This window comes from Heterostelium album (assembly GCF_000004825.1).
Source record: "Heterostelium album PN500 unplaced genomic scaffold PPL_scaffold8, whole genome shotgun sequence".
Classification (NCBI taxonomy): Eukaryota; Evosea; class Eumycetozoa; order Acytosteliales; family Acytosteliaceae; genus Heterostelium; species Heterostelium album.
The window spans coordinates 1-21,524 of NW_008805070.1; the positions used below are offsets into that span (position 1 = coordinate 1).

Here is a 21,524-nt window from a genome sequence, read left to right on the forward strand (position 1 = left end):
GCTTCAATCTTGGGGAGTACTCGGAGGAACTAGAACTTCCAAAAAGAAGAATTGTAAAGGTTCCAGTCCGATTGGAAAACGTAATGAAATAGTTCAAGTTCCAATTATTAAAGAACGATCAGTTCTTCGTGGTTGAGTGCCAATGCGTCAAGGCCAACTTGGGAGTGACCTCCACCGTGTCTAAAAAACAAAAACTATATTAAAAATAATAAAATAAAGTTCTAACTTGATTTTTACTTTTAAATTTTACATTTAAATAAATTTTTTTTTGTAAAAAATTTTGAAAAATTTTGAAATTTTATTTTTTTTTTGTAATTTTGTTGAATTATTTGGTTTTGCACTTGTTTAATTGTTATTTTTCCTATTTATCTAATAATATTTTTTTTGACATTGTTCATGAATTTATTTTCATTATTATTCCTATTTATCTAATAATATTTGACCATTGAAAAATCAAATTTTATATCTTTCTAAAAAAAATAATTAGAATTATTAGGTAGTTAGCAAGATAAATATTATGACTTACTAATATTCTCAAGTTCATGTTCTTTTATATCTAAAACACCTTGATGCTCTTCGATTTCGATTGATTGTTGCAATCTACTTATAATTGATTGACGGAGAGTTTCTAGGTATTCATTGGATGTCAGTGGATTATTGGAATGATTGTATTGAATTGTCATTTCTAAAAGCGTTGAAATTAATCCAGTTGAAGCATGTCTGATCACAACCGAAGGGAAATCGAGCAGTTTGTAAAGCTGTGTGATAATCTGTCCAATGTAAGGATGTATCTATAGATGTGGTAGATCGGCAAGAATTTCAATTAAAGACAGTGTCATGTCGATGACTTCAATACGGTAGTTTAATGATTCCTTTGAGAGTTGTTTGATTTCATCCCATTGGAAGTCGAGAACATTGATCATCTGGTGAATGAGAAACTCATAGTGTGGCTGGAATCGGTCTTTAAGTATTTGAGCAAATCGAGTGATTGATCTTATGTAGTATTCCGATACCTTATTGGTGTGAGGTGGCATGTTTCTCTTAATTATCTCAACGATTTCCAATGAATGTTTGAAATCTTCATCGATCGATCCTTTAGATTCCATGATTAGGATACTGATTGCTTCGAGAGCGGCACCAGTGGTACGACTTAGCGGATCGAATCGATCGCTTCGATGAATGATCGACATAAAGAATGGTAAGTATTCTTTGGCATGACTGGCGATGTTTGCAAACATTACTTCGCAAAGATTTGTCAAAACATTGACGACACCCTCTACAATGGCTGTAGGTAGTTCGATATTCATATAATTAGCAAAATAATCTGTAATGTTACTTAATCGCTTATCGATTGTTGAATTTGCAACCCTGACGAGTGTCGTCAAGGTTCTTAATATCGAATTTTGGACAATGGGATGACTGTCATTCAATTTCAATAGTGTATCCAAAATCTCGTTGGTTTGTTCTTCGTTTGGTTCCACTGTATTAAGCATAAAATGTGTCACTTCTAAATAGTTTTCTCTTAACAATGGTTCTGGATGTGTGAAATACTCAGAGAATGATTTAAATGCACTGCAGTCAGTTAATAAGTAGAGTTTTCAAATAGTGACGAAAACAGTATAATAGTATTTACCCAATAAAAGTATAATCTTTGATATATTCTTCGATAGTTATGGTTTCTAAATGAGCCAATCCAGCTATCTTTTTCCAATCACCCGATACGACTACTATTTCTTTTAGTACTTTAAAATTTCTGTATACAAGTTGGGGAAGTGTAGAAACTAATACATATAAACAGTGAATTGCATATTTGGGAGCAGTTATCTCTTTTTCCTTTAATTAAAATAAATTAAAATACAGTTAATTCTCGATAAAATAGTTAATAATAATAAATAAAACAATATTTACCTGTGATTCCCATTGTTTAATATCATCATCGCTCAACTTTAAAAACTGTGATAAAATAAAAGTAAAGAATTTCTCTTTGAGTTCTTCACCAGTGGCGTCGGATTGTAATGCACCGACCAGATAACCCAATAATTGTTCAATCACATCTATTTATTTATATATAAATATTATTAATTAAATAATTAGTTAGTTGATTATTATATATAAAGAAATAAGACAAATAATAAACATACTCTCATCCAACTGATTTGAATCAGCCAATTCAAATATTGCTTCATAGAAATTTAAGAAACCTAATTCGTCGAATGCTTCATTATTGATAAAATCCTCATATCTCTAGAATATAATGAAAGTTAATTATGATCTAACAATATATATATATATATTTTAGTAATGATTATATTTACTTACAGCAGACAGATATCTTACAATTGGTTCACCGTCTATCTCTAAATCAAGAAAGTTTGAAAAGGTAATCTGAAGAAAAAAATTGATAAAGTACATTGTTGTATCGTTGATTTGTTCAAAAGTGATTTCGATCATATTTGAAAGTGATGATTCAAATTCATTGATTTGTTCTGATGATGCATTTGATTTTAAAATAAAATTGATCAATTCTAAACATGAATATCTGAATTCTATATTGTTATTCTTAATATATCTTTTTGATATTGATTGTAATATACTTTGATATTCATCTATATTAATTATTAAATAGAGAAGATTATTAGTTTGTTTATGAATAAATATGTTAAAGATAGCTTTTACCTATTTCATTTCGATGATTATGATAAAGACTCTTGATGAATTCAATGATGATCGTGTTTATATTATAATTACGTTGCAATTCAAGAAGATCTAATGATTTCGATTGTAATTCAATCTTTGTTGTCAATGTTAAATCATTCCAAATCGTATTTGTTATATCGATGTGATGTGAATCTATTTCATATAAAACAAAGAAACAATCTTTAACAATCTATTATTATAGTAATATAGATTATGAGTATGAAATGAACATTAACTAATAAGTGATTACATACTTGTTTTTTAGTGAAATTTGTATTCAAAACATCGAATAGATCATTGATCAATTCATTTCTATCTTTATAGTCATCTAATACTTTTCTGATATCTCTTTCTCTTATTGTTTTGATTAATTGATTTAAATCTATACTCATTTTTAAAACCACTCATTATATATCTTTCATTCCGGTAACCTTTTTTTAAAAATCTTTGTAGAAATCTAATTTTTTTATTTTTTTTATTTTTAAAAAGATAATAAAGACTAAGTTTATAATTATTCACAGATCTGTGATTGTGTAATCTCAGATTAAGTACTAAAGATCATCATCTTTATTTTTCAAGTGATATTCAATCGATCGATGATGTGATTAAAATCACAGTCCTTTTCAAATCCTTCCCTCATCTTCATTAAGTGCTGCGATTTTTAAAGATAAAAGTTCAAGGTAAAAAACGGTATGTTCATTCATTCATGAACATGTTTAATTTATAAACAGCCAAAAATGGATAAAGATAATGAAAATCATATTTTTGTTCATTTATCTCACCTCTTACTTTCAAATATTATCAAGCACCTAAATGATAATATAGACAAAATATGTTTTACTTTGGTTTGTAAACGGTGGTTCGATGAACGTGAGAGAATTCTTTTGTTTACTGATGGTATAGACTGCTCAAAGAGGATACCTAGAATCTATATGAACTCGTACAGATCGATATTCGCAACACGAATAAGCCAAACCAAACAAACACTCCTCATATATTCAAAGGATAGAGATCACAGCTCATTTGATTATAAAATTCGATCAGGTAACTATTATTATTCAATAACTATTAATAATAAGTTACATAAAATATTATTATATACTAATATATTTTATAACGAATTACAGATACATTCTCTACATTTAATGAGATCAGTCCGAATTTTAACAAATTGGTCTTGAAAATGAATTCTTTGATTGACTGTCAACGTCTATATCAAATGATGTCATTATCAAATATTACAATCTTCAGAGGTTGCACTACAGTAAAGTATGGACTTCCAAGAAATTTAATAAAAATTACATTTGCCCACCGATTTGATGAACCTCTGTTCAGAGGTTGCTTGCCGCCTACATTGAAGAAAGTCAAGTTTAATTGTTCATTCCCTAATTCCATTGAACCTGGAGTGTTTCCCGATACACTAGAGTGCTTAAAGTTTATGCCACATTTCAGTAGTAATACCGATAGAAAACCACATAGACTTGTTTCTGGCCTTCTACCACCCAACCTCAGAAAGTTTCGCTATTATCATAGCCACGATGAAGAACCAACCGATGATTTTGTACTTCCAAAGACACTAAACATTTTGGAATGTATACCATCATCATGGGCGAAACTCACCAAAGATTTACCAAATCTTCACACAATATCTTTCAAAACAGTGGCGCCAATCAGTCATATTAATCTTGACAATCTACATCGATCACTCACAACACTGAGATTTATTTCTCAAGTTAGATTGTTATCTTCAATTCCAATAACTGTCAAGAACTTGAATATCAGTAAAGCACACTATCATATCGATTCACTTTTCCCAAATCGATCACTCTATCAGTTCGATTGACTCATAATCAATGCAAACAAAAGAGAATCACTTGCTGATTTAAAAATAAGGAGATTGGTTCTTTTACAATCCGAAAATACCCAGATCACCAATATCCCATTCGGAACAGAAGAATTGTATATCAATTGTGAACAAGAAAATACAACTGCAAAGATACAATTTAACTTTAATAATGCAATACCATCATCAGTTAGAGAATTAGGGATCAACACAATTGTAATGCTAAACCCAAGAATAGTTCCAAGTTCAGTGGAGTCATTTGTTCATTGGAGTAACGAACGTATATTCAATTTTCCTGCACATCTCATTCCAGATTCAATTCAGGACTTCACTTGTTACTCAGTGTGTATTCCACTCAAAATAAAGAACATTTATATATCCACAAAAAACAAATGTTCAATTCGAAAGCTTGATGAACAATATTATCTTATGGTTGGTCATCCAATTCAACGTTTCATTGCAACGATATTTCACAAATCAGAGATTGTCAAACATACTTTAATGGAAAGAATTCAAAGCCCAAAATAATATCCAACTGTTACACAATCCAGACAACAAGAGCACACTTGTCTGCACCTAATTATCAAACATCAATAATATTCAATAATATAAACCAGCCGAATCCAAACAAGGAAAAGGATTGCGACAACCATTGTCAATCTTCACGCTCTAAATCAATAGTTTTGGAAGCACATAAGAATATAAAGTCTAGTATAATCATATTTCCAACTATTTATTTATTCTTTTTTGTATCCTATTTACTCTAGATAAACTCTGAATAGACTAGGTTTTTTTTAAATTTATCTATCTATGAGATAGGAAAATAAAAAGAATATTAGATTTTGTTTTTTTTAAATAAATCAAATATTTTTTAATATACTCCTGAAGAAATATTCTTTAAAATCAGCAACATCATCAACATCAGTAATGAATTATATTGTTTGAGCTTACTAACGATTGTTTGATTAATGTGCTCATAGTTCCGACTCTTCAAATTCCCAAGGTGATTTGAGTGATTCTAAATCATAAATAAATGTGTTAGAATTGAGGTAGATCATTAATATTTATGATTTAAATATCTTACTAATTTTTTCAAGAATAATTTCTTTGGTTTCCAATATATCTTCTTCGATCTAAATTGACTTTTGGAGTTTATTAATAATAGATTGACGTAGTGTTTGGATGTATTCTTTTGTTTTGTTTAGTGTCTCTTTGCTATCTAAATCAGTGAATCCACCATGATATGTAATTGTCCTTTTAAATAATCGATAAAGCAACCGAGTTGATTCTTCTTTGATTTCAAATGAATCGAAATCGATCAATTTGAAAAGCTGAGTGACAATCTGCCCGGTGTAAGCATGTATTGGCTCTTTGTTGGAGAGTATTTTAATAAAAGTAAGAGTCAATTTAATGATTTCAACATGTTGGTTTAATTCTGCCTCTGAGAGTTGTTGAAGTTCTTCATTGGTGATATCGAGAACATTGATAAAGTAGTGAATGAGGAATTCAAAGTGTGGTCCTTTAGAAATCAAAACAATCAATTCTAAACATGAATATCTGAATTCTATATTGTTATTCTTAATATATTTTTTTGTATACTGATTGTAATATACTTTGATATTCATCTATTTTATTATATAAATATTGTTATTAATAGTAAAGAAAAGAGTCAGTCAAAAATAATAAATTTAAAGTCAGCTGACTATATAGAAAGTAATAGTATATTTACCTATTTCATTACAATGATTATGATAAAGATTCTTGATGAATTCAATGATGATTGTATTTATATTATAATTACACTCCAATTCAAGAAGATCTAATGATTTCGATTGTAATTCAATCTTTGTTGTCAATGTTAAATCATTCCAAATCTCTTGTGAATCTATTTGATTTAAAACAAAGAAACAATCTTCAACGACCTATCATTATGTTAGTAACGAAATTGAAATAAGTTATAAAATAGATTACATACTTGTTTTTTAGTGAAATTTGAATTCAAAACATCGAATAGATCATTGATCAATTCATTTCTATCTTTGTAATCATTTAATACTTTTCTGATATCTCTTTCTCTTATTGTTTTGATTAATTGATTTAAATCTATACTCATTTTTAACCACTCATCAATCTTTATATTATATTATGTTGTACAGTTTTAAAGTGATCTAATATTTAATAACAAAGAAATATACAAAAATATAATTTTAAAGATCATCTATGCTAAATTTTTAGATTTTTTTTACACAACTTACAATGAACAAACAATTATTCTTAAGATTATTTAATAACAAAACTTTGTTTTATATAATTTTTAACTATGCTAATTATATATTTAAGATAGTTTTGAAAAAGAATATAGTTTTCAAATGGAATAAAGTTATTCTTTCACCAAGTATATTGGCAGGTAATGGATATTTAGAGTTGTTAAAACATTACGCCAATGAACATAGATACTCTATTATCTACAATGCTTATAGTGTCTTGAATAACTCGATTATAGCAAACCATTTGAATATTATTAAATATTTATGTGAAGACTTGAAAGTAGATAGTTTAGCGAAGGATGATAAAGATAACTTGTTTAGACTTGCATCTCGATTTTCTAGATTACAGATCATCCGATATCTTGTTGAAGTGTGGAATATAGATTTAGATTACTATGCTGCTTTTATAGAGTCACCATTATCCGGTGATATCACCATTGTAAAATATCTATCGGAACAGATAGCCGTTGCTGACATCAAACAGAATCGATATCCAAAGACCGTGTTTGAAATGGCAGCGAAATCAGGAGATGTCAATATCTTAGAATGGCTCTATTCTAATCAATCGGTGTGTCACACTGCTGGTTGGGGATCAGTTTATCACAGTGCAATAGAAGGTGGTCATTTACCAATGGTTGAATACCTGTTGGAGCGTAATAATCATAATAATAATATTAACAATAATATAAAACAGAGCTTGGAGTTAGATAGTTATCTACAACAAACACGTAAATATATCATTGATTTCGGAATTGAAAAAGATAAATTGGAAATAGTAAAACTATTGCATAGTGTTTGGTTTAAAAATCAAAATAAAGAATTTAAGTCGAACAATGCTTACAAGTTTGCTATTAACAATGGTAACTGTGAGATGCTCGAGTGGTTGGAGGAGAATGTTGGCGGTTTCACTTCTTCTTCAGTGAACAGTGAAACATTAAACATTGCAGCTGCTAAAGGTAGATTGGATTTGGTTAAATGGATATATGGGAGATGTGGGGAACAATGTTTCAATTCTAACAACGATAGAGAATTCTCTGCTCTGGATTTTGCTGCTGCCAATGGACATTTTGAGTTGGTCATTTGGATGAATGAGAATATCAACTTTGGCGGATGTTCTAGTCCATCTACAAACGCAATAGACTATGCTTCAAAGGGTGGATATCTAGAGATCATTCAGTATCTTCATAACAACCGATATTGTTGTAGTGAAAAAGCGATGGATAATGCTGCCAAGTACAACCAATTTGATACTTTGAAGTGGTTGCATTTAAATAGAAGTGAAGGTTGTACTACAAATGCAATGGACAGTGCTGCTAAATCAAATCATATAAATATTGTAAAGTGGTTGCATGAAAATAGGAGTGAAGGTTGCACAACTAACGCAATTGATAAACCTTCTTTGAGAAGTGATGGAATAAGTATGATAAGATGGTTACTTGAAAATCGCACCGAAGGATTTAGTCAGCTAACTTTTTACACCTGCGAGGTGAGTGGATCATCTGACATTCGAAATTTACTACAAGAGTATAAACATCTGGCAAGAAATTTAGATTAAATCAATGTTTAAAATTTATTGTTGGTCATCCAATTCAACGTTTCATCACAACGATATTGTTAAACATACTTTAACAGAAAGAATAGATCTAATAAATATTTAATTTTTTTGCATTTAAATAATGAAGAAACCAATTGATTAAGTTTTTATGAAATTTTTTTGTCAAATCATTCCAAATTGTATCTGGAATATCGATTTGATATAAAAACAAAGAAACAATCTTTAATAATATAATAATAGCATAAATTTGATTATGAATAATTAAAACTGATTACATACTTGTTCAAGTGAAATTAAAATTCAAAATATCGAATAGATCATTCCTATCTTTATATATTAAAAAAATAAGAAGAATCAAACACAATGATATTTATTATTATTTAAAAAGTGATATATTTAAGCAGAGAGGATACCGAATGAGAATTGGGTCTTTCCATCTTGAACGAGATCCATGTTAGTTGGGAAACCCTCGGTTTGACGGAAACTGATGATACCGGTGGATGGATCGTACTTGAAGTAGACAGAACCATTGGCAACGGTTGCTCCTGGCCAGGCGGTTTGAGCTACAGTGATTTGGCAAACGATTTCAGAATCTGGTGGAGAGAGTTGTGGGATTGGACATTGGACATAGTCATCACCATTCTTGCAAGTAACTGGATTAACTTGGTATGGAATGATGGTGAATGCATAGGAACCAGCTGGTGAACTAACCAATGAATCCTTGCAGACTAATTTAACGTCAATGGCGTAGGCGAATTGGTTGGCAAGGACTTGGAACATTGACAAACCTTGGAGTGATGACAAGTCATTGTGGACACCTGATGGCAAGTTCTCGTGTACACCTGGCTCTGGGTTGTAAACATCGTTGTGTTGGTAAGCATTTACCCAAACAGATGATCCAATGTTGCATGATAAGAACTTGTCTGCATAATGATTATAGTAATAATGAAATGATTGGTTAAAAAAACTATTATAGAAACCAACTTAACTATAAAAGAACTTACCATTGTATTGATCATTTGGAGCGAAAGCAATGGTATCACCTTCGTTGTATGTGACAGCGGTTCCAGTTAAGTTTTTAGAGGTGAAAAAGATAGCTTGAGTTGCGGTAGGAGTTGTCATTTTTCGATATTTGATAAAGTGATAATAAGTTCTTAAGTATTGCTGAGTTGATGAATAGAATTAAAATGAACCTGCAGTGAGTATTTATAGCATTTTAAAGCTTTTAAGAATCATTTAATATTTATTAATTTAAATTAAAATATATAGAAAAGACAAAATGATAGAATATCTTCATTTGTAATTCAACCAAAATGGGTTGACTCATTTGTTTTGATGCTTTTTCTATGACCTTTTTTTTTTGTCACACCACAATTTTAAATAAAAATAAATCTTGTAGATTAACCTTGATGAAAAATTTTTAAATCCAAATTACAAATAAAAAACAGTTTTATCATTGGTTTGTTGAATTAGTATCTCCACATTTTTAAACATACAGACTCATTATTAGTTTGTGGTAGCTTAAATTAAAAATTCTCAAACCCCTGATTTTGAACATCAACTCATTCATAATTAAATGATTTTTATTTTTAGGGATTAATGGTATACTAAAGTTGTGAAGTCATATTAAATCAAACTTTTTTTACCGTTTTTCTGGTCAAATTACACTAATTATGATCATGATTAGCCAATGATATTATAATAAAGAAAAAAAGAACTGAACTGTTTGGAAAAAACTAAAAATATATTAATAATAATAGTCATTTTATTCATTTATTTATTTTAAAAGGTTGATATTATTACGTTTAATAAAAAGTTTTAGAATAATTATTGTTTTTCTGCTGGTGTTGTATTTTTCTAAATTAATAGATGTAACATACTTTGGCACACCAATTTTGTTCAATATCCATCTGAGAGTTCTTTCGTCACCTATTTCCATTGTGTGTTCAAATTCCTCTTGATCGATCGAGAAAATACTTTGATAGTTAGAAAACAGCCAATCTAGGATATGTATGTGACCGAATCTAGCAGCTGTTTGAATGACGCCACGTATGCATTCTGGAACATCATCCTCAGGTGCTGCTTTCTTGAGCCACCATTGGACAGCTTCCAACTTTCCAGTCATCATACATTTCCATATTGTCGCCTGGCTATTTCGCAGTGTCGTATTGTCGTTTAGCCAACTTATCACATCGACCGATCCATTATTAGCAGCGCTATCAATAGACTCTTGTAAAATAGATTTTAAACTATTGTTATCATTTTCAAATAGCCACTTTAACAATTCCAATCTTCCATTTCTAACAGCAAGATTCATTACAGCCTCTGTAACTTCAAAGGTTGTTATGCGTAGTAGCATTTTCATTAGCTCCACACTACCATTGTAAGCAGCATACTCAAGTGACTTGTAAGAGAATCCTTCCGATCTATTGGCAATTAACCAATTTACAATATCTAGTCGCTCAATTTTAATGGCAGAGTCAAACGCGTGATTGGTACAACCTTCACTCCTATTTTGATGTAGAAATACCATTGTTTCGAAATGACCATTGGCCGCGGCAAGATCCATTGCGTGAAAGGTCGCTCCTTCAGTTCTATTAAATGTAAATATCTAACAATATCCAACCGCCCAAGTTTAGCAGCCAGATCCAAAGCACTAGTATCAGTTGTACATGTAGTATTATTATTTATCCATTTCAACAAATCCAAGTTGCCATTCTCCGAGACTTCAACGATTGCTTTCAGCGAGTAGAAATGATTCTTACCTATCGATGAAACTAATAGTTTAAATATGTCAAACCGATCCTTCCTTATGGCGAGCAGTATAAGATCTCTAGTGCTGGAAAGACCTAATTGACTACACTGTATAACTAGATATTCGAGTACATGAAGATGTCCAGCTACCACTGCCTTTCTATACATTGTTCGATAGCACTTTTCTCGGATCGACCAATTTTCATCGATCCATTGGATGATCCCGATATTTCCTACAAAAGCGGCAGTATCAAATATATTATTTTTTGCCTCTAAATACGGTTTGGCTCCAATCAATTCAAATTTACCAGCCAAATACTTTAGTAGTTCTAAATTCTCTGAGAAAATAGATTCTACCATCGCAGTGTAGAACGACCATTTCTCATCAGCCAAAGAACAAAAGTATTTGATTATATCGAATCTTCCAAGTCTTGATGCTCTAAAAAATAAAACATCTATTTCAAATTTATGATAGTTATAACTATTATAATAATAATTATTATTATTAACATTATTACTATTGAGCTGTTGTTGGTGTTGCATTGATGTCATTATTTGCCATAGGTACTCTACAATATCCAATCTATCTACGGTGATTGCATTACTAATGGCAGGATAAAAGTCAGGCACTAAACAACAAGCTTTATATAGATCTTCAAACTGTATCAATTGATTTAGATATCCATTTCCTGCCAATAGATGTGGTGAATCGATCATCTGATACCATCTATAGGTTTGTCTTCTTCCGATTTGACTTTGTAGAATATGAACATTATCAAATATCAATCTACTTAATACTTTATTATTAATTATTTGTTTAAAAGATATCATGATTTGAATAAAAAAAAAATGGTGTGTAGTAAATGTGATATTTCATTTTGTGTACTCCAAATTTTGCAAAAATTAACACAAATACACATGTTGGTTTAGTTAACTTGAATAAAGTTGGTGACTTAAAATACTTTCATTATAGACATAAAAAAAGCAATGGTTTTTATTGGTTTTGGTAAGTATTATTTTATGAAAATGAACATGTGATAGTTCGTAACCATCCGAGTTTCAACTCGAACTACTATACGGTCAATCGTTTAGGTACTGAAGATGGTGGCAAATATGACGAAAAACATCAAGGTTTGCGAAAGATTGTATATTAACAGAGAGTTACTTCTTCCAACCACTCGGTAACAAGAAAGGATATACATTGCCAAAAGGCTATGGTATCAGTGTAAAATATGAAAACTCTACATACTACTTTACAGATTTCACTACCAATTTTCAGAATGGAACTTCGATAGATGACATGGGTTTCATACCTGCTGCAATAGCAGAAGACTATCGGTATGGGTGGTACAAAGTTATCAGTAAATTTTGTGCAGTCTATATCGAAGGTTTGTTTAAATACAAATTGAAATATTAACAGAGGTGTAATCATATTTCTAACTTTAGATTTATCCTATCTCTATTGATTGATTATAGCTGATCCTAGAAAAGTGTTTTCTAAAGGACATTTAGATACAGAAGAAAGGTTTTACACAATTAAAGAACTAATAGGTGCACATTTTAATAATCTCTTTAATTTTATCTTTTAAATAAAAAGATAAAACAAAAAGAATAAATATTAATTTATTTATTTACAATTAATTTTAATTATTTAATTATGTTCTTTTGCAGTATCCAATCCAACTGGTGGTTCTTTGTTAACATTGGGTATATTAGATTTCTTACCACCACCACCACCCCCACCAATTGGTGGTTCCTCTAAATTATTATTATTATTTTGGTGATCGAATCTAGATTTCAACTCTTCGTATTTCGAGTTGATAACTTCATTTTCATAGATATATTGGTCGAAATCTCGCTTAACTCTTTGGTGTTCCTCTTGGAGTTTAGACAGTTCATTGTGGATCCTCGACATATCTGCTTTGTCGGTATTACATTGATTGTGATAGTGTTGGTCGTCTTCCACTCGCTTGCGATGTGATTCCAGCTGTTTCCACGATTCTTCCGATTTCTTTTGCCATTTCATCGATTCGATTGCCTGAATCGCCATTTCCACACCGACTCCGTGCTTCAATGCCGATGATGAGTATTCACCTCCAATGATGGAATCATCCTCCTGGTCTCGCTCACGCTTGTTGGCCGATGCCTTGCAAAACAGTGTTATCATTTTGTCACCCATGATATCGAGATTGAAGAACTGCTTGATCTTCTCACGACAATTCTTGCCGAGATTCTTCATGTGCTGAGGATTGGTGATAAGTGACTCCAGAGCTTTCGAGTATTGGTCGATCTCTTGCTGACGATGCAACAGCATTGTCTTCTCAAGAAGGATACCTTCGTCTGGCGATACCAACTCACCCTGGCCACCGACTTTGGCACCGACAGGCACAACTCCCGCAGCCATAGCTTCGTAGAACAACATAGCGATTCCCTCCATCTTGCTTGGCAAAAACACAATATCCGATGCCGATATCAAACGTGGCATATCGTAGAGCGGAACATTACCTAGCAACTTAACGTGGTCTGCCATGCCATTGCGTTGAACAAACTCCTCCATCTGCTCACGCAATGCACCGTCGCCACTAACCAAAGCGGTGAATGACAAGTTCTTAAGTATCATGTCTTTGAACACCTCGAGTGCAACCATCGGTTGTTTCTGCTCGGTCAATCTAGCGGCATACAGGATAACGGTTTGTCCGGGTGGAATGGAGTATCTCGAGCGCACCGAAGATCGCTCCACCAAATTCATAAAGAATTCGTTGGTATCGACATTCACATAGGCAACATCAATGTTATTCTTCAAGCTCTGAGCGTATCGAGTGTATTCCTTCTCCTGTTGTTTGTTTGCTTTGATTTGAAGATGGTTATTCACCATGTTGTTCGAGGACTGACCACCAGAGCTGTGAGAGAATCGCTGAGTACCTTTCTTGATCATCCATTCCTTCAGATGATCGGAAGAGACAATCGAGAGGTCAAGCTGAGATTGCAACGACAGCGAATACCTTGCGAATCCACCATTCTTCCACTCATTCTCTTCCATATGAATGTAATCGACAATCGATGAATAAGGACAACGCTCGCGTATGTAAGGAATAAAGAGATATCCAATTTCACTATTTGTAACCATAGTAATATCTATCCTTCTAGATTCAATTAAATAACATAGGAATCTTGGGAAATCATATATTGATAAAAAGTTATTCAATATGAAAATATCTGATGTTAATCTGTTTTGAAAATAGATTTTGTTAGTTATTTATAATTATCTGAATATAATTTGAACATACGATTTAAATTGATCTAACCATGGATTATTCGATTGTAAAGTTGCAACAATTGTTATTTCCCAACCTTTTTGAACCAATTGTTTAATTAGATTCAAATTGAATTTATCAGCTCCACCAGTATTGAACCATGGCAAAATCAATAGTAATCTAGGACCAACCTTCTTTATAGGGTTATGGAAACTTAAAGTTGATTCTATTTGATAGTTTCTATCTTTCTTTTCAATCTATTTGATAAATAGATAGTTAGTTTGTTGTTAATTTTAATCTAAAATTGAATTAACTATTAGAAAAACAATAACGTTACTTTTGGGAATGCATTGGAATGAATCAATGGATATTTCAATTTGAATTGGGCAATGAGTTTTTCTTTCTTCTCTGTATTGAAATTGGACCATGTTTGCTTTGATGTCTCTGTATCTTTGCGACGATACCAATCGAGATACTCTGGGATGGTTTCTCCCCAGTAACCTTTCTCTGCCAGTCGCAACAGGAAATCCCAATCCTCCATGCCACCAATTATAGACTCGTCATAACCGTTGAATATCGGCGTCGATTGTGGTGTTGTGGCACCGCCAGCGGTCAGTGACTTTCCCTGAACGGTAAACACATCCTTTCGGAACATAATCGTTGCAGTCACTTGATTCTCACTGAGAAATCCGGTTGACTGTTCGAATCCTTTGTTCCAAGTGTAGTTTTGTGCACCGAATCCCACAGTCAAGCCTTTTGCAAATTTAATCTCCGGTGTGGACTCCAACTTCCATGCCAACTTCTCGAGGGTGGTAGGTTCGATCTGGTCGTCGCCGTCCAGGAAGAACAGATAGTCACCACGACTATGACGAATACCAGTGTTTCTAGCTGCGGAGAGTCCACGATTAGAACTGTGTTTGTGAATGGAGATACGTGGATCTCTTGATTTCCAATTCCTAAGGAACGACTCTAGCGGTGTCTCTGTAGATCCGTCGTCGACTACCAACACCTCAAAAGACTGAAGCGACTGTCTCTCTAGAGATAGAATCATCTCCTCAAGATACTCTATCTTTATATTATAGATTGGAACGATTACGCTTACAACTGGTTGTTGGCAAGAGAATGGATCAGCAGCAGCAGCAGCAGCAGCAGCAGTATTAATATTATTCCCACCACTACCACTACTACTTCCACCATAACCATCAGCAACTTCAAGTTCATAACGATAGTTTGTAAGTCGAGTGTTGGCGGCGGGAGTACATTCGTAGTCGAGATGGTCAGGTCCGAATACACAGCTGGTCTGCAGTTGTGATGGTGACGACAGTTGTTGGTAGACTGCAGAATTCTTGATGAATCCGAATCGACAGTACGATGTTAAGATTCGATCGGAATACTCCTCCTGGTCGGAATAAGAAACGGGGACACGCATCAACACCATGAGTATCAAGAAGATCGAAACGATAAACAAGAGAGTTACACCAACACACAGGATATTCCTCTTCCTACTGTAGACTCCACCACCTCCACTGCCACCGCCACCAGCAAGAATGTCAAGACTTTCCAATTTTTTATTATTTTCTATTACCATACTTATTTCTTGATTTTCCAAATGAAAACAATGAAGTGAAAACACTTAACAAACCACAACATCCACCATCATAATTCGCTCTATTATTTCTATTCCTTCTTAATCTATTATTATTACTATTACTATTAACATGATTATTATTACTATTATTATTTCTATAATTATTGCTATGATTATTATTATTATTATTATTATTATTTAATTGTCTAAATCTTCTTGAAGAATCATTATTATTGTTATTTAAATTTGCACCATTTAAACTTGTAGTTGATGTTGTTAGTATTGTATTTCCATTAGATGCTAATTCATCATAGATTTCAATGGAATTAATAGCTTCATCTTCACTGCTAGTATCTAAATAATCATCGTCATCGTCATCATAGCCGGATGACTCTTCATCTCTATCTGAACTACTATTACTATGATTGTTATTGGCTCCATTCAATCTATGATTGGGTGACATTGAGTTCATAGAATATCTTGTGCCACTGCTCGAGAGTGTTCTTTCTCTAACCACTGTAATTGGTGGTGATGTACTACTACTACTATTAATATTATTATTATCTTCAATCATTTTTAATTATTTGATTAAAATAATACATAAATATAATTTATAATAGGATAATTAATAACTTTCATATATATAAATAATAAATACTAGAATTTATATACAACAGGTTAAATCAAACATTCTCATAACATTATATAATATTTGACAAACATTGACTCATTTTGTGAGTAAAGTTGCAACTACACACTTCCCACTCTTCTGTTCTCTTCATTTATTTTTTGTACATTTCTTTTCTTTTACTTTGTTCTGTACTATAATGAATGTTGGTTGTGTTTCACTTTGTTTTACAAAAGTAACACCACTATTTATTTTTATATCACCACTAACAAACACATCTGATGAAAACAATGAAAAAAAAAAAAAAAAAAATATTAATATTTGACCAATAAAAATAATAATAATTATGATATTTATTTAGATTAATATTTGTAAATATATTTAAACATTGTATGTATTATTGTTGTTGTTGTTGAAAAATAAAATAGAAATAGAAATAGAAATGATATGAATAATTGATATGAAAGTGGGTGAGCGGGAAAGGTGGGGGAGCAGCTACTGATTTAACCTTATTTAGGAGTTGGAGCCAAGTTGGCAACAACAACTGATTGAATTGGACTAATACTAGCAGTAGGAGTATTAGTCCGATCAACTACTTTTGGAATGGTAGTTGGTTCGACCTCTGGATTTCCTTTATTCTTGGCGAGTTCATCGACTTTTCGAACCAAATTATGGTGAGAACTGTCAATCTCAAGGTGCCATGGGTATAATACACAGATCTGGAATCCTAGCGCAGATGACGCAAGTACACAGTTGAATAATGGTAGGTTCGATGCTAGTCTTGGGAATCTTGAAAGGACCATTGTTGATTGTTGATTTTTAATTCAATTAGTTGATTGTTGACCTTTCATAAATATACAAAAGAGAGTTCGTTAGTATCGAAAATTGAATACTCAACTAAAAATATATTGTTGTTGTTGTTGTTGTTGTTGTTGTTTAAGATCATTTCTATTCCATTAATGTTATTTTCAATCATATAAAATATTCCATAAAAAAATAAAATGACCAAAAGCAAACTTGGGTTCTTTTTAGAAATGAAATCAACATCAGGTTTACCTACCAAATGTAAAATGTATTGTATTTGTATGATGATTTTATTTTGGTGATATTAAAATTGTAGATTAGATATAATAGTTATTCTTATTATTGGTACACTGTATATAAAATATAATAATAGGGAAAAAAGTTTATTGTCGTATTCTAACACGATTCATTTAAAATATATAGCTAATTTAAGAAAATAATAATAAAAGAAAATAATATGATTTCAAGATATATCTCTTGTTTATAGTTTTTAGTATCTATGTTTGTAAACAATTAATAAGAAATGGTTGAATGAACAATAATAAGGTGTATCCAAAAAAAAAATTTTGAAAAAAACAAAATTTAATTTAAAATAAATTAAATTGGTGGTTGGTCTTAAAATCACTTTTTAATCATTGAGTGCAATGGTTCACTTTAAATGGAACGGTTTTTATAACCAACCATAACTGAAGTTCTGAACTATAATACTTGTTTTTGGTTGAAGTTTTATTTATTATTCTTGCATACACATCTTCTCAAATAATCAATTATAAATGAAAATGTTTTATAACCAAATGATCATTTTGGAATAAACATACAAAGAAAAAAAAAAAAAATACAAGAAAAACAAGCAAATTAAACAAAAAAAGCGATGTTTAGCTTTCATTTGATTTAAAAAATCATAATTAAATTAAATTAGCGATGTTTAATATTAGTAAACAATTGATAAAGCATTGTAAATCAGATTTATCTCGAGATATCAGATTTATTTCATCATCAAATAGATGTAATTCTAAGGTAATTGATCAATAAAGAAAGAAAGAAAGAAAGAAAGACCCACTACATGATAAAACTAAACAAAAATTGAATAAAATAAAATAATAATCTATAGATTAACTTTATGTTAAAAGATAATCATGGTTCAAACACACAACAAAACAGATCTGTGCTAATTAGTAATATCTATTCTTTGAATAAGCAACAACAACTACTATCTAGTAACAACCAGGGTATGTATCAAAAGTATCGAAACAATACCAAATATGATCATCGAATGCGTAGAATCTATTTTAAGTTATTAAAAAACAACATGTTGTTTTGCGTATTTTGTGGTTGGTATTAAAACAGGACATCGATTTGTGTTCTCTAAATACACTTTCATGTGGTGACATCAAGTTTATACAATCATCTCTTTTAAAAAAAAAAACAAATTTTATCTTTGAATTGTTGACGACCACCCCAACTTTCATTTTTAAATTAAATTTTCGAAAAAAAATTAAATTCACACTCATTGTTAGATATTTTTATCTTATAATTTAAATCTTTATCATTATCTGTTATCTGTTAACTGTTTTAAAATAAGAGTTAAACATTAACTTTAATATTAGTTTTAAATAATTTTAGATTCTTTAGTAGTAGTAGTAGTAATAGTAAGAGTTTTAGTGATAAAATGGCAAATGTTACAGTATTCCCAGATATTGATACTGCCACTGCACAGATCTTGATTGTCGATGAACAGACAAAGAACTGTGCAATTCTCGACTCGGTTCTCAACTATGCCGCTGCCTCTGGAAAGACGAGCACAACATCGATCGATAAGATCTTGGCTGTCGTCGAGGAGAAGGGTTACACAGTCCAATGGATCCTAGAGTCACACATCCACGCCGACCACTTGTCAGCCTCCTACTACATCAAGTCAAAGTACCCACAGGCCAAAACAGCCATTGGTGAAGGTGCACGTACCGTACAAAAGATATTCAAACACATCTTTAACCTCGAACACTCATTCCCTGTTGATGGAAGTCAATTCGATGTTCTTTGGAAAGGTAGGCATTAATATGTTGTTTTTATTGTTATTAATAATCAACTAACTTACTAACTAACTAACTAACTAACTATTTATATATATTGTTATTGTTATTGTTATTTCTATTGTTTATGACTATGTTAGATGGTGATAAATTCCAAATTGGTAATCTAAATGTTAGTGTTATTCATACTCCAGGACATACACCAGCATGTGTTTCATATTATATTGAGAACGATTGTATATTTGTTGGTGATACTATCTTTATGCCGGATGTTGGTACCGCCAGATGCGACTTCCCAGAGGGTTCGGCCGTTACTTTGTTTGAATCGATGCAAAAGATTCTCGCATTGCCAGAGGCCACCAAGATCTATGTCTGTCACGACTACCCACCAGCTGGAAGAGAGCTCAACTACCTTACCACTGTTGGTGAGCAACGAAAGAGAAACAAACACGTCAAGGATGGAATCAGTAGAGAGGAATTCATCGAAATGAGAACTGCAAGAGATGCCACCCTCAAAGCACCAAATCTCTTGCTTCCATCGATCCAAGTAAACATCAGAGCCGGTGAACTTCCAAAACCAGAAGACAACGGAATCGCCTACATTAAAATACCACTCAACTATTTGAAACAGTAATAATAATAATAATAATATTTAAAACTGTTTCATTTTCAATCAAAAAGCAACCAAATCAAATATATTTGTAAACTAAAAAAAAAAAAAAAACAAAACAATAACCATATTATTATTTTATAATGTTTTCTTTTATCTATTTTTTATCTTTATTTATTGATCATTATCTTTATCTTTATTATTAACAATATATTTGTACAAAATACCAAGATCCATCTAAGTCGAGATCACCTGCTATTGCGGAGAATTTAAAAGTTGGATTTAAAATGTTTCTTGTACTGTTTGGTGATGTTATCCACATTTTATATGCAGAGAGTGCTGAATCTTTTGCAGTGACATGTGCGGTGTTACCTGCTGCAGGAACACCTCTGACTCTGGTCAATCGTGAATCCTTATCGAAACCTCTGCTGCTTCTTGTTATTATAATATTGTACACCTGTTCCATTGCCACCTGATAGACATTGAAATCGTATATAAAAGGTGGTAGATTCGCTCCCACTCTATAATCATTGATCATTCTAAATAAACTATTTTCTCTTGCTTTTGTCATATCTTGTATCATCTTTGAAATATATATAAACTATTAATAATAATAATAATATTATTGTTTATTTATATAAAATAATTATTTTTAAACCTTTGATTATACCTATGATTTAATTTTGATTATTATTTCTATCTATCTATCCCAATAATATAATATTGATTTCTATTTTTTTTATTTATATTTTAATTGTTTTTATTTATTTTATATGTCAAAAATAGTAATGATCAATTATTATTATAAATCTAATCAAAACAATCAATCCACCATCATAAACAATCATATGATTTATTTACCATTACAGGTTAATCACACTTTGTGTGTTCTGATAAACACATTTATATTTGTAAACAATATTTTTTGTGGTAATTTGTGGTGGATGTTGTTGTCGAAGAGTGGTGATTTGTGTGGTAAATTTTATTAGTGGAAACAATTTTTTTGATCATATTTGTTTTTGATACATTAAATGAACAAACAGATAAAATGAATAAATCTTTGTTTTTATTTGTTTTAAAAAATCAATATTTAAAAGATTTGATAATTAAAAGAATAAGATGGATACACAGAGATGTATTCAAGCAGAGAGAATACTATGGTTGGAATGATGTTATTCAAAGACCAAGCTTGATGGTTGGCAATCATTACTTTCAAATGATGAAAGATTATTTTCAAGAAGAAATACAACAAAAACAAGAACAAGAAGAAGAAGAAAAAGTTAATACAAAAGATAAGAAATGGTTTAAAAGTATATTTCATTTCAAAAGTAAAGTTATTAGTAGAACAACAACAATAATAAGATCAACAACAGTAGTGTTATTGTGGGAAGCTATGCAGATATCGGTAAAAGTTGATAGAATCGACTACTTTAAATACTTTGTTGAAGAACTAAGTCAAAATATGGAAGATATACTTCCAGATGTTTGAAAGTT

At 31.2% G+C, this 21,524-nt stretch overlaps 13 protein-coding genes across 13 annotated transcripts; 5 read left to right on the forward strand and 8 right to left on the reverse strand.

Annotated features, from left to right (window-relative positions):
* Nucleotides 1-453: 453 nt before the first annotated feature.
* On the reverse strand, nucleotides 454-683 carry PPL_07642 (uncharacterized protein; the record flags this gene model as incomplete). Its single annotated transcript, XM_020578476.1, has 2 exons — nucleotides 454-470; nucleotides 527-683. The coding sequence occupies 2 exons, from the start codon at nucleotides 681-683 to the stop codon at nucleotides 454-456; spliced, it is 174 nt and encodes a 57-aa protein (XP_020431345.1).
* Nucleotides 684-791: 108 nt separating this feature from the next.
* Nucleotides 792-3,089, reverse strand: PPL_07643 (uncharacterized protein; the record flags this gene model as incomplete). The annotated part of the gene is made up of 8 exons (XM_020578477.1): nucleotides 792-923; nucleotides 1,014-1,572; nucleotides 1,634-1,833; nucleotides 1,909-2,054; nucleotides 2,142-2,244; nucleotides 2,320-2,606; nucleotides 2,677-2,887; nucleotides 2,952-3,089. 8 exons carry the CDS (start codon nucleotides 3,087-3,089, stop codon nucleotides 792-794), a joined length of 1,776 nt encoding a protein of 591 aa, XP_020431346.1.
* Nucleotides 3,090-3,880: 791 nt separating this feature from the next.
* PPL_07644 (uncharacterized protein) lies at nucleotides 3,881-5,068 on the forward strand (the record flags this gene model as incomplete). Its single annotated transcript, XM_020578478.1, has 2 exons — nucleotides 3,881-3,966; nucleotides 4,591-5,068. 2 exons carry the CDS (start codon nucleotides 3,881-3,883, stop codon nucleotides 5,066-5,068), a joined length of 564 nt encoding a protein of 187 aa, XP_020431347.1.
* A 605-nt stretch (nucleotides 5,069-5,673) lies between these two features.
* PPL_07645 (uncharacterized protein) lies at nucleotides 5,674-6,653 on the reverse strand (the record flags this gene model as incomplete). Its single annotated transcript, XM_020578479.1, has 3 exons — nucleotides 5,674-6,059; nucleotides 6,270-6,462; nucleotides 6,516-6,653. The coding sequence occupies 3 exons, from the start codon at nucleotides 6,651-6,653 to the stop codon at nucleotides 5,674-5,676; spliced, it is 717 nt and encodes a 238-aa protein (XP_020431348.1).
* Nucleotides 6,654-6,796: 143 nt separating this feature from the next.
* On the forward strand, nucleotides 6,797-8,607 carry PPL_07646 (uncharacterized protein; the record flags this gene model as incomplete). Its single annotated transcript, XM_020578480.1, has 2 exons — nucleotides 6,797-8,225; nucleotides 8,603-8,607. The coding sequence occupies 2 exons, from the start codon at nucleotides 6,797-6,799 to the stop codon at nucleotides 8,605-8,607; spliced, it is 1,434 nt and encodes a 477-aa protein (XP_020431349.1).
* A 151-nt stretch (nucleotides 8,608-8,758) lies between these two features.
* cad3 (putative calcium-dependent cell adhesion molecule-3) lies at nucleotides 8,759-9,484 on the reverse strand (the record flags this gene model as incomplete). Its single annotated transcript, XM_020578481.1, has 2 exons — nucleotides 8,759-9,345; nucleotides 9,367-9,484. The coding sequence occupies 2 exons, from the start codon at nucleotides 9,482-9,484 to the stop codon at nucleotides 8,759-8,761; spliced, it is 705 nt and encodes a 234-aa protein (XP_020431350.1).
* Nucleotides 9,485-10,139: 655 nt separating this feature from the next.
* On the reverse strand, nucleotides 10,140-12,036 carry PPL_07648 (uncharacterized protein; the record flags this gene model as incomplete). The annotated part of the gene is made up of 3 exons (XM_020578482.1): nucleotides 10,140-10,872; nucleotides 10,893-11,913; nucleotides 12,033-12,036. 3 exons carry the CDS (start codon nucleotides 12,034-12,036, stop codon nucleotides 10,140-10,142), a joined length of 1,758 nt encoding a protein of 585 aa, XP_020431351.1.
* A 67-nt stretch (nucleotides 12,037-12,103) lies between these two features.
* Nucleotides 12,104-12,582, forward strand: PPL_07649 (uncharacterized protein; the record flags this gene model as incomplete). Its single annotated transcript, XM_020578483.1, has 4 exons — nucleotides 12,104-12,122; nucleotides 12,158-12,247; nucleotides 12,274-12,454; nucleotides 12,537-12,582. 4 exons carry the CDS (start codon nucleotides 12,104-12,106, stop codon nucleotides 12,580-12,582), a joined length of 336 nt encoding a protein of 111 aa, XP_020431352.1.
* A 185-nt stretch (nucleotides 12,583-12,767) lies between these two features.
* On the reverse strand, nucleotides 12,768-13,166 carry PPL_07650 (uncharacterized protein; the record flags this gene model as incomplete). The annotated part of the gene is made up of 1 exon (XM_020578484.1): nucleotides 12,768-13,166. The coding sequence occupies one exon, from the start codon at nucleotides 13,164-13,166 to the stop codon at nucleotides 12,768-12,770; it is 399 nt and encodes a 132-aa protein (XP_020431353.1).
* Nucleotides 13,167-13,326: 160 nt separating this feature from the next.
* On the reverse strand, nucleotides 13,327-16,532 carry pgtC (glycosyltransferase; the record flags this gene model as incomplete). The annotated part of the gene is made up of 5 exons (XM_020578485.1): nucleotides 13,327-13,433; nucleotides 13,475-14,343; nucleotides 14,404-14,627; nucleotides 14,708-15,926; nucleotides 15,961-16,532. 5 exons carry the CDS (start codon nucleotides 16,530-16,532, stop codon nucleotides 13,327-13,329), a joined length of 2,991 nt encoding a protein of 996 aa, XP_020431354.1.
* Nucleotides 16,533-17,587: 1,055 nt separating this feature from the next.
* Nucleotides 17,588-20,054, forward strand: gloB2 (hydroxyacylglutathione hydrolase; the record flags this gene model as incomplete). The annotated part of the gene is made up of 4 exons (XM_020578486.1): nucleotides 17,588-17,663; nucleotides 18,310-18,396; nucleotides 18,998-19,435; nucleotides 19,561-20,054. 4 exons carry the CDS (start codon nucleotides 17,588-17,590, stop codon nucleotides 20,052-20,054), a joined length of 1,095 nt encoding a protein of 364 aa, XP_020431355.1.
* Nucleotides 20,055-20,109: 55 nt separating this feature from the next.
* PPL_07653 (CAP domain-containing protein) lies at nucleotides 20,110-20,613 on the reverse strand (the record flags this gene model as incomplete). The annotated part of the gene is made up of 2 exons (XM_020578487.1): nucleotides 20,110-20,126; nucleotides 20,238-20,613. The coding sequence occupies 2 exons, from the start codon at nucleotides 20,611-20,613 to the stop codon at nucleotides 20,110-20,112; spliced, it is 393 nt and encodes a 130-aa protein (XP_020431356.1).
* Nucleotides 20,614-21,249: 636 nt separating this feature from the next.
* Nucleotides 21,250-21,519, forward strand: PPL_07654 (uncharacterized protein; the record flags this gene model as incomplete). Its single annotated transcript, XM_020578488.1, has 1 exon — nucleotides 21,250-21,519. One exon carries the CDS (start codon nucleotides 21,250-21,252, stop codon nucleotides 21,517-21,519), a length of 270 nt encoding a protein of 89 aa, XP_020431357.1.
* Nucleotides 21,520-21,524: the final 5 nt, after the last annotated feature.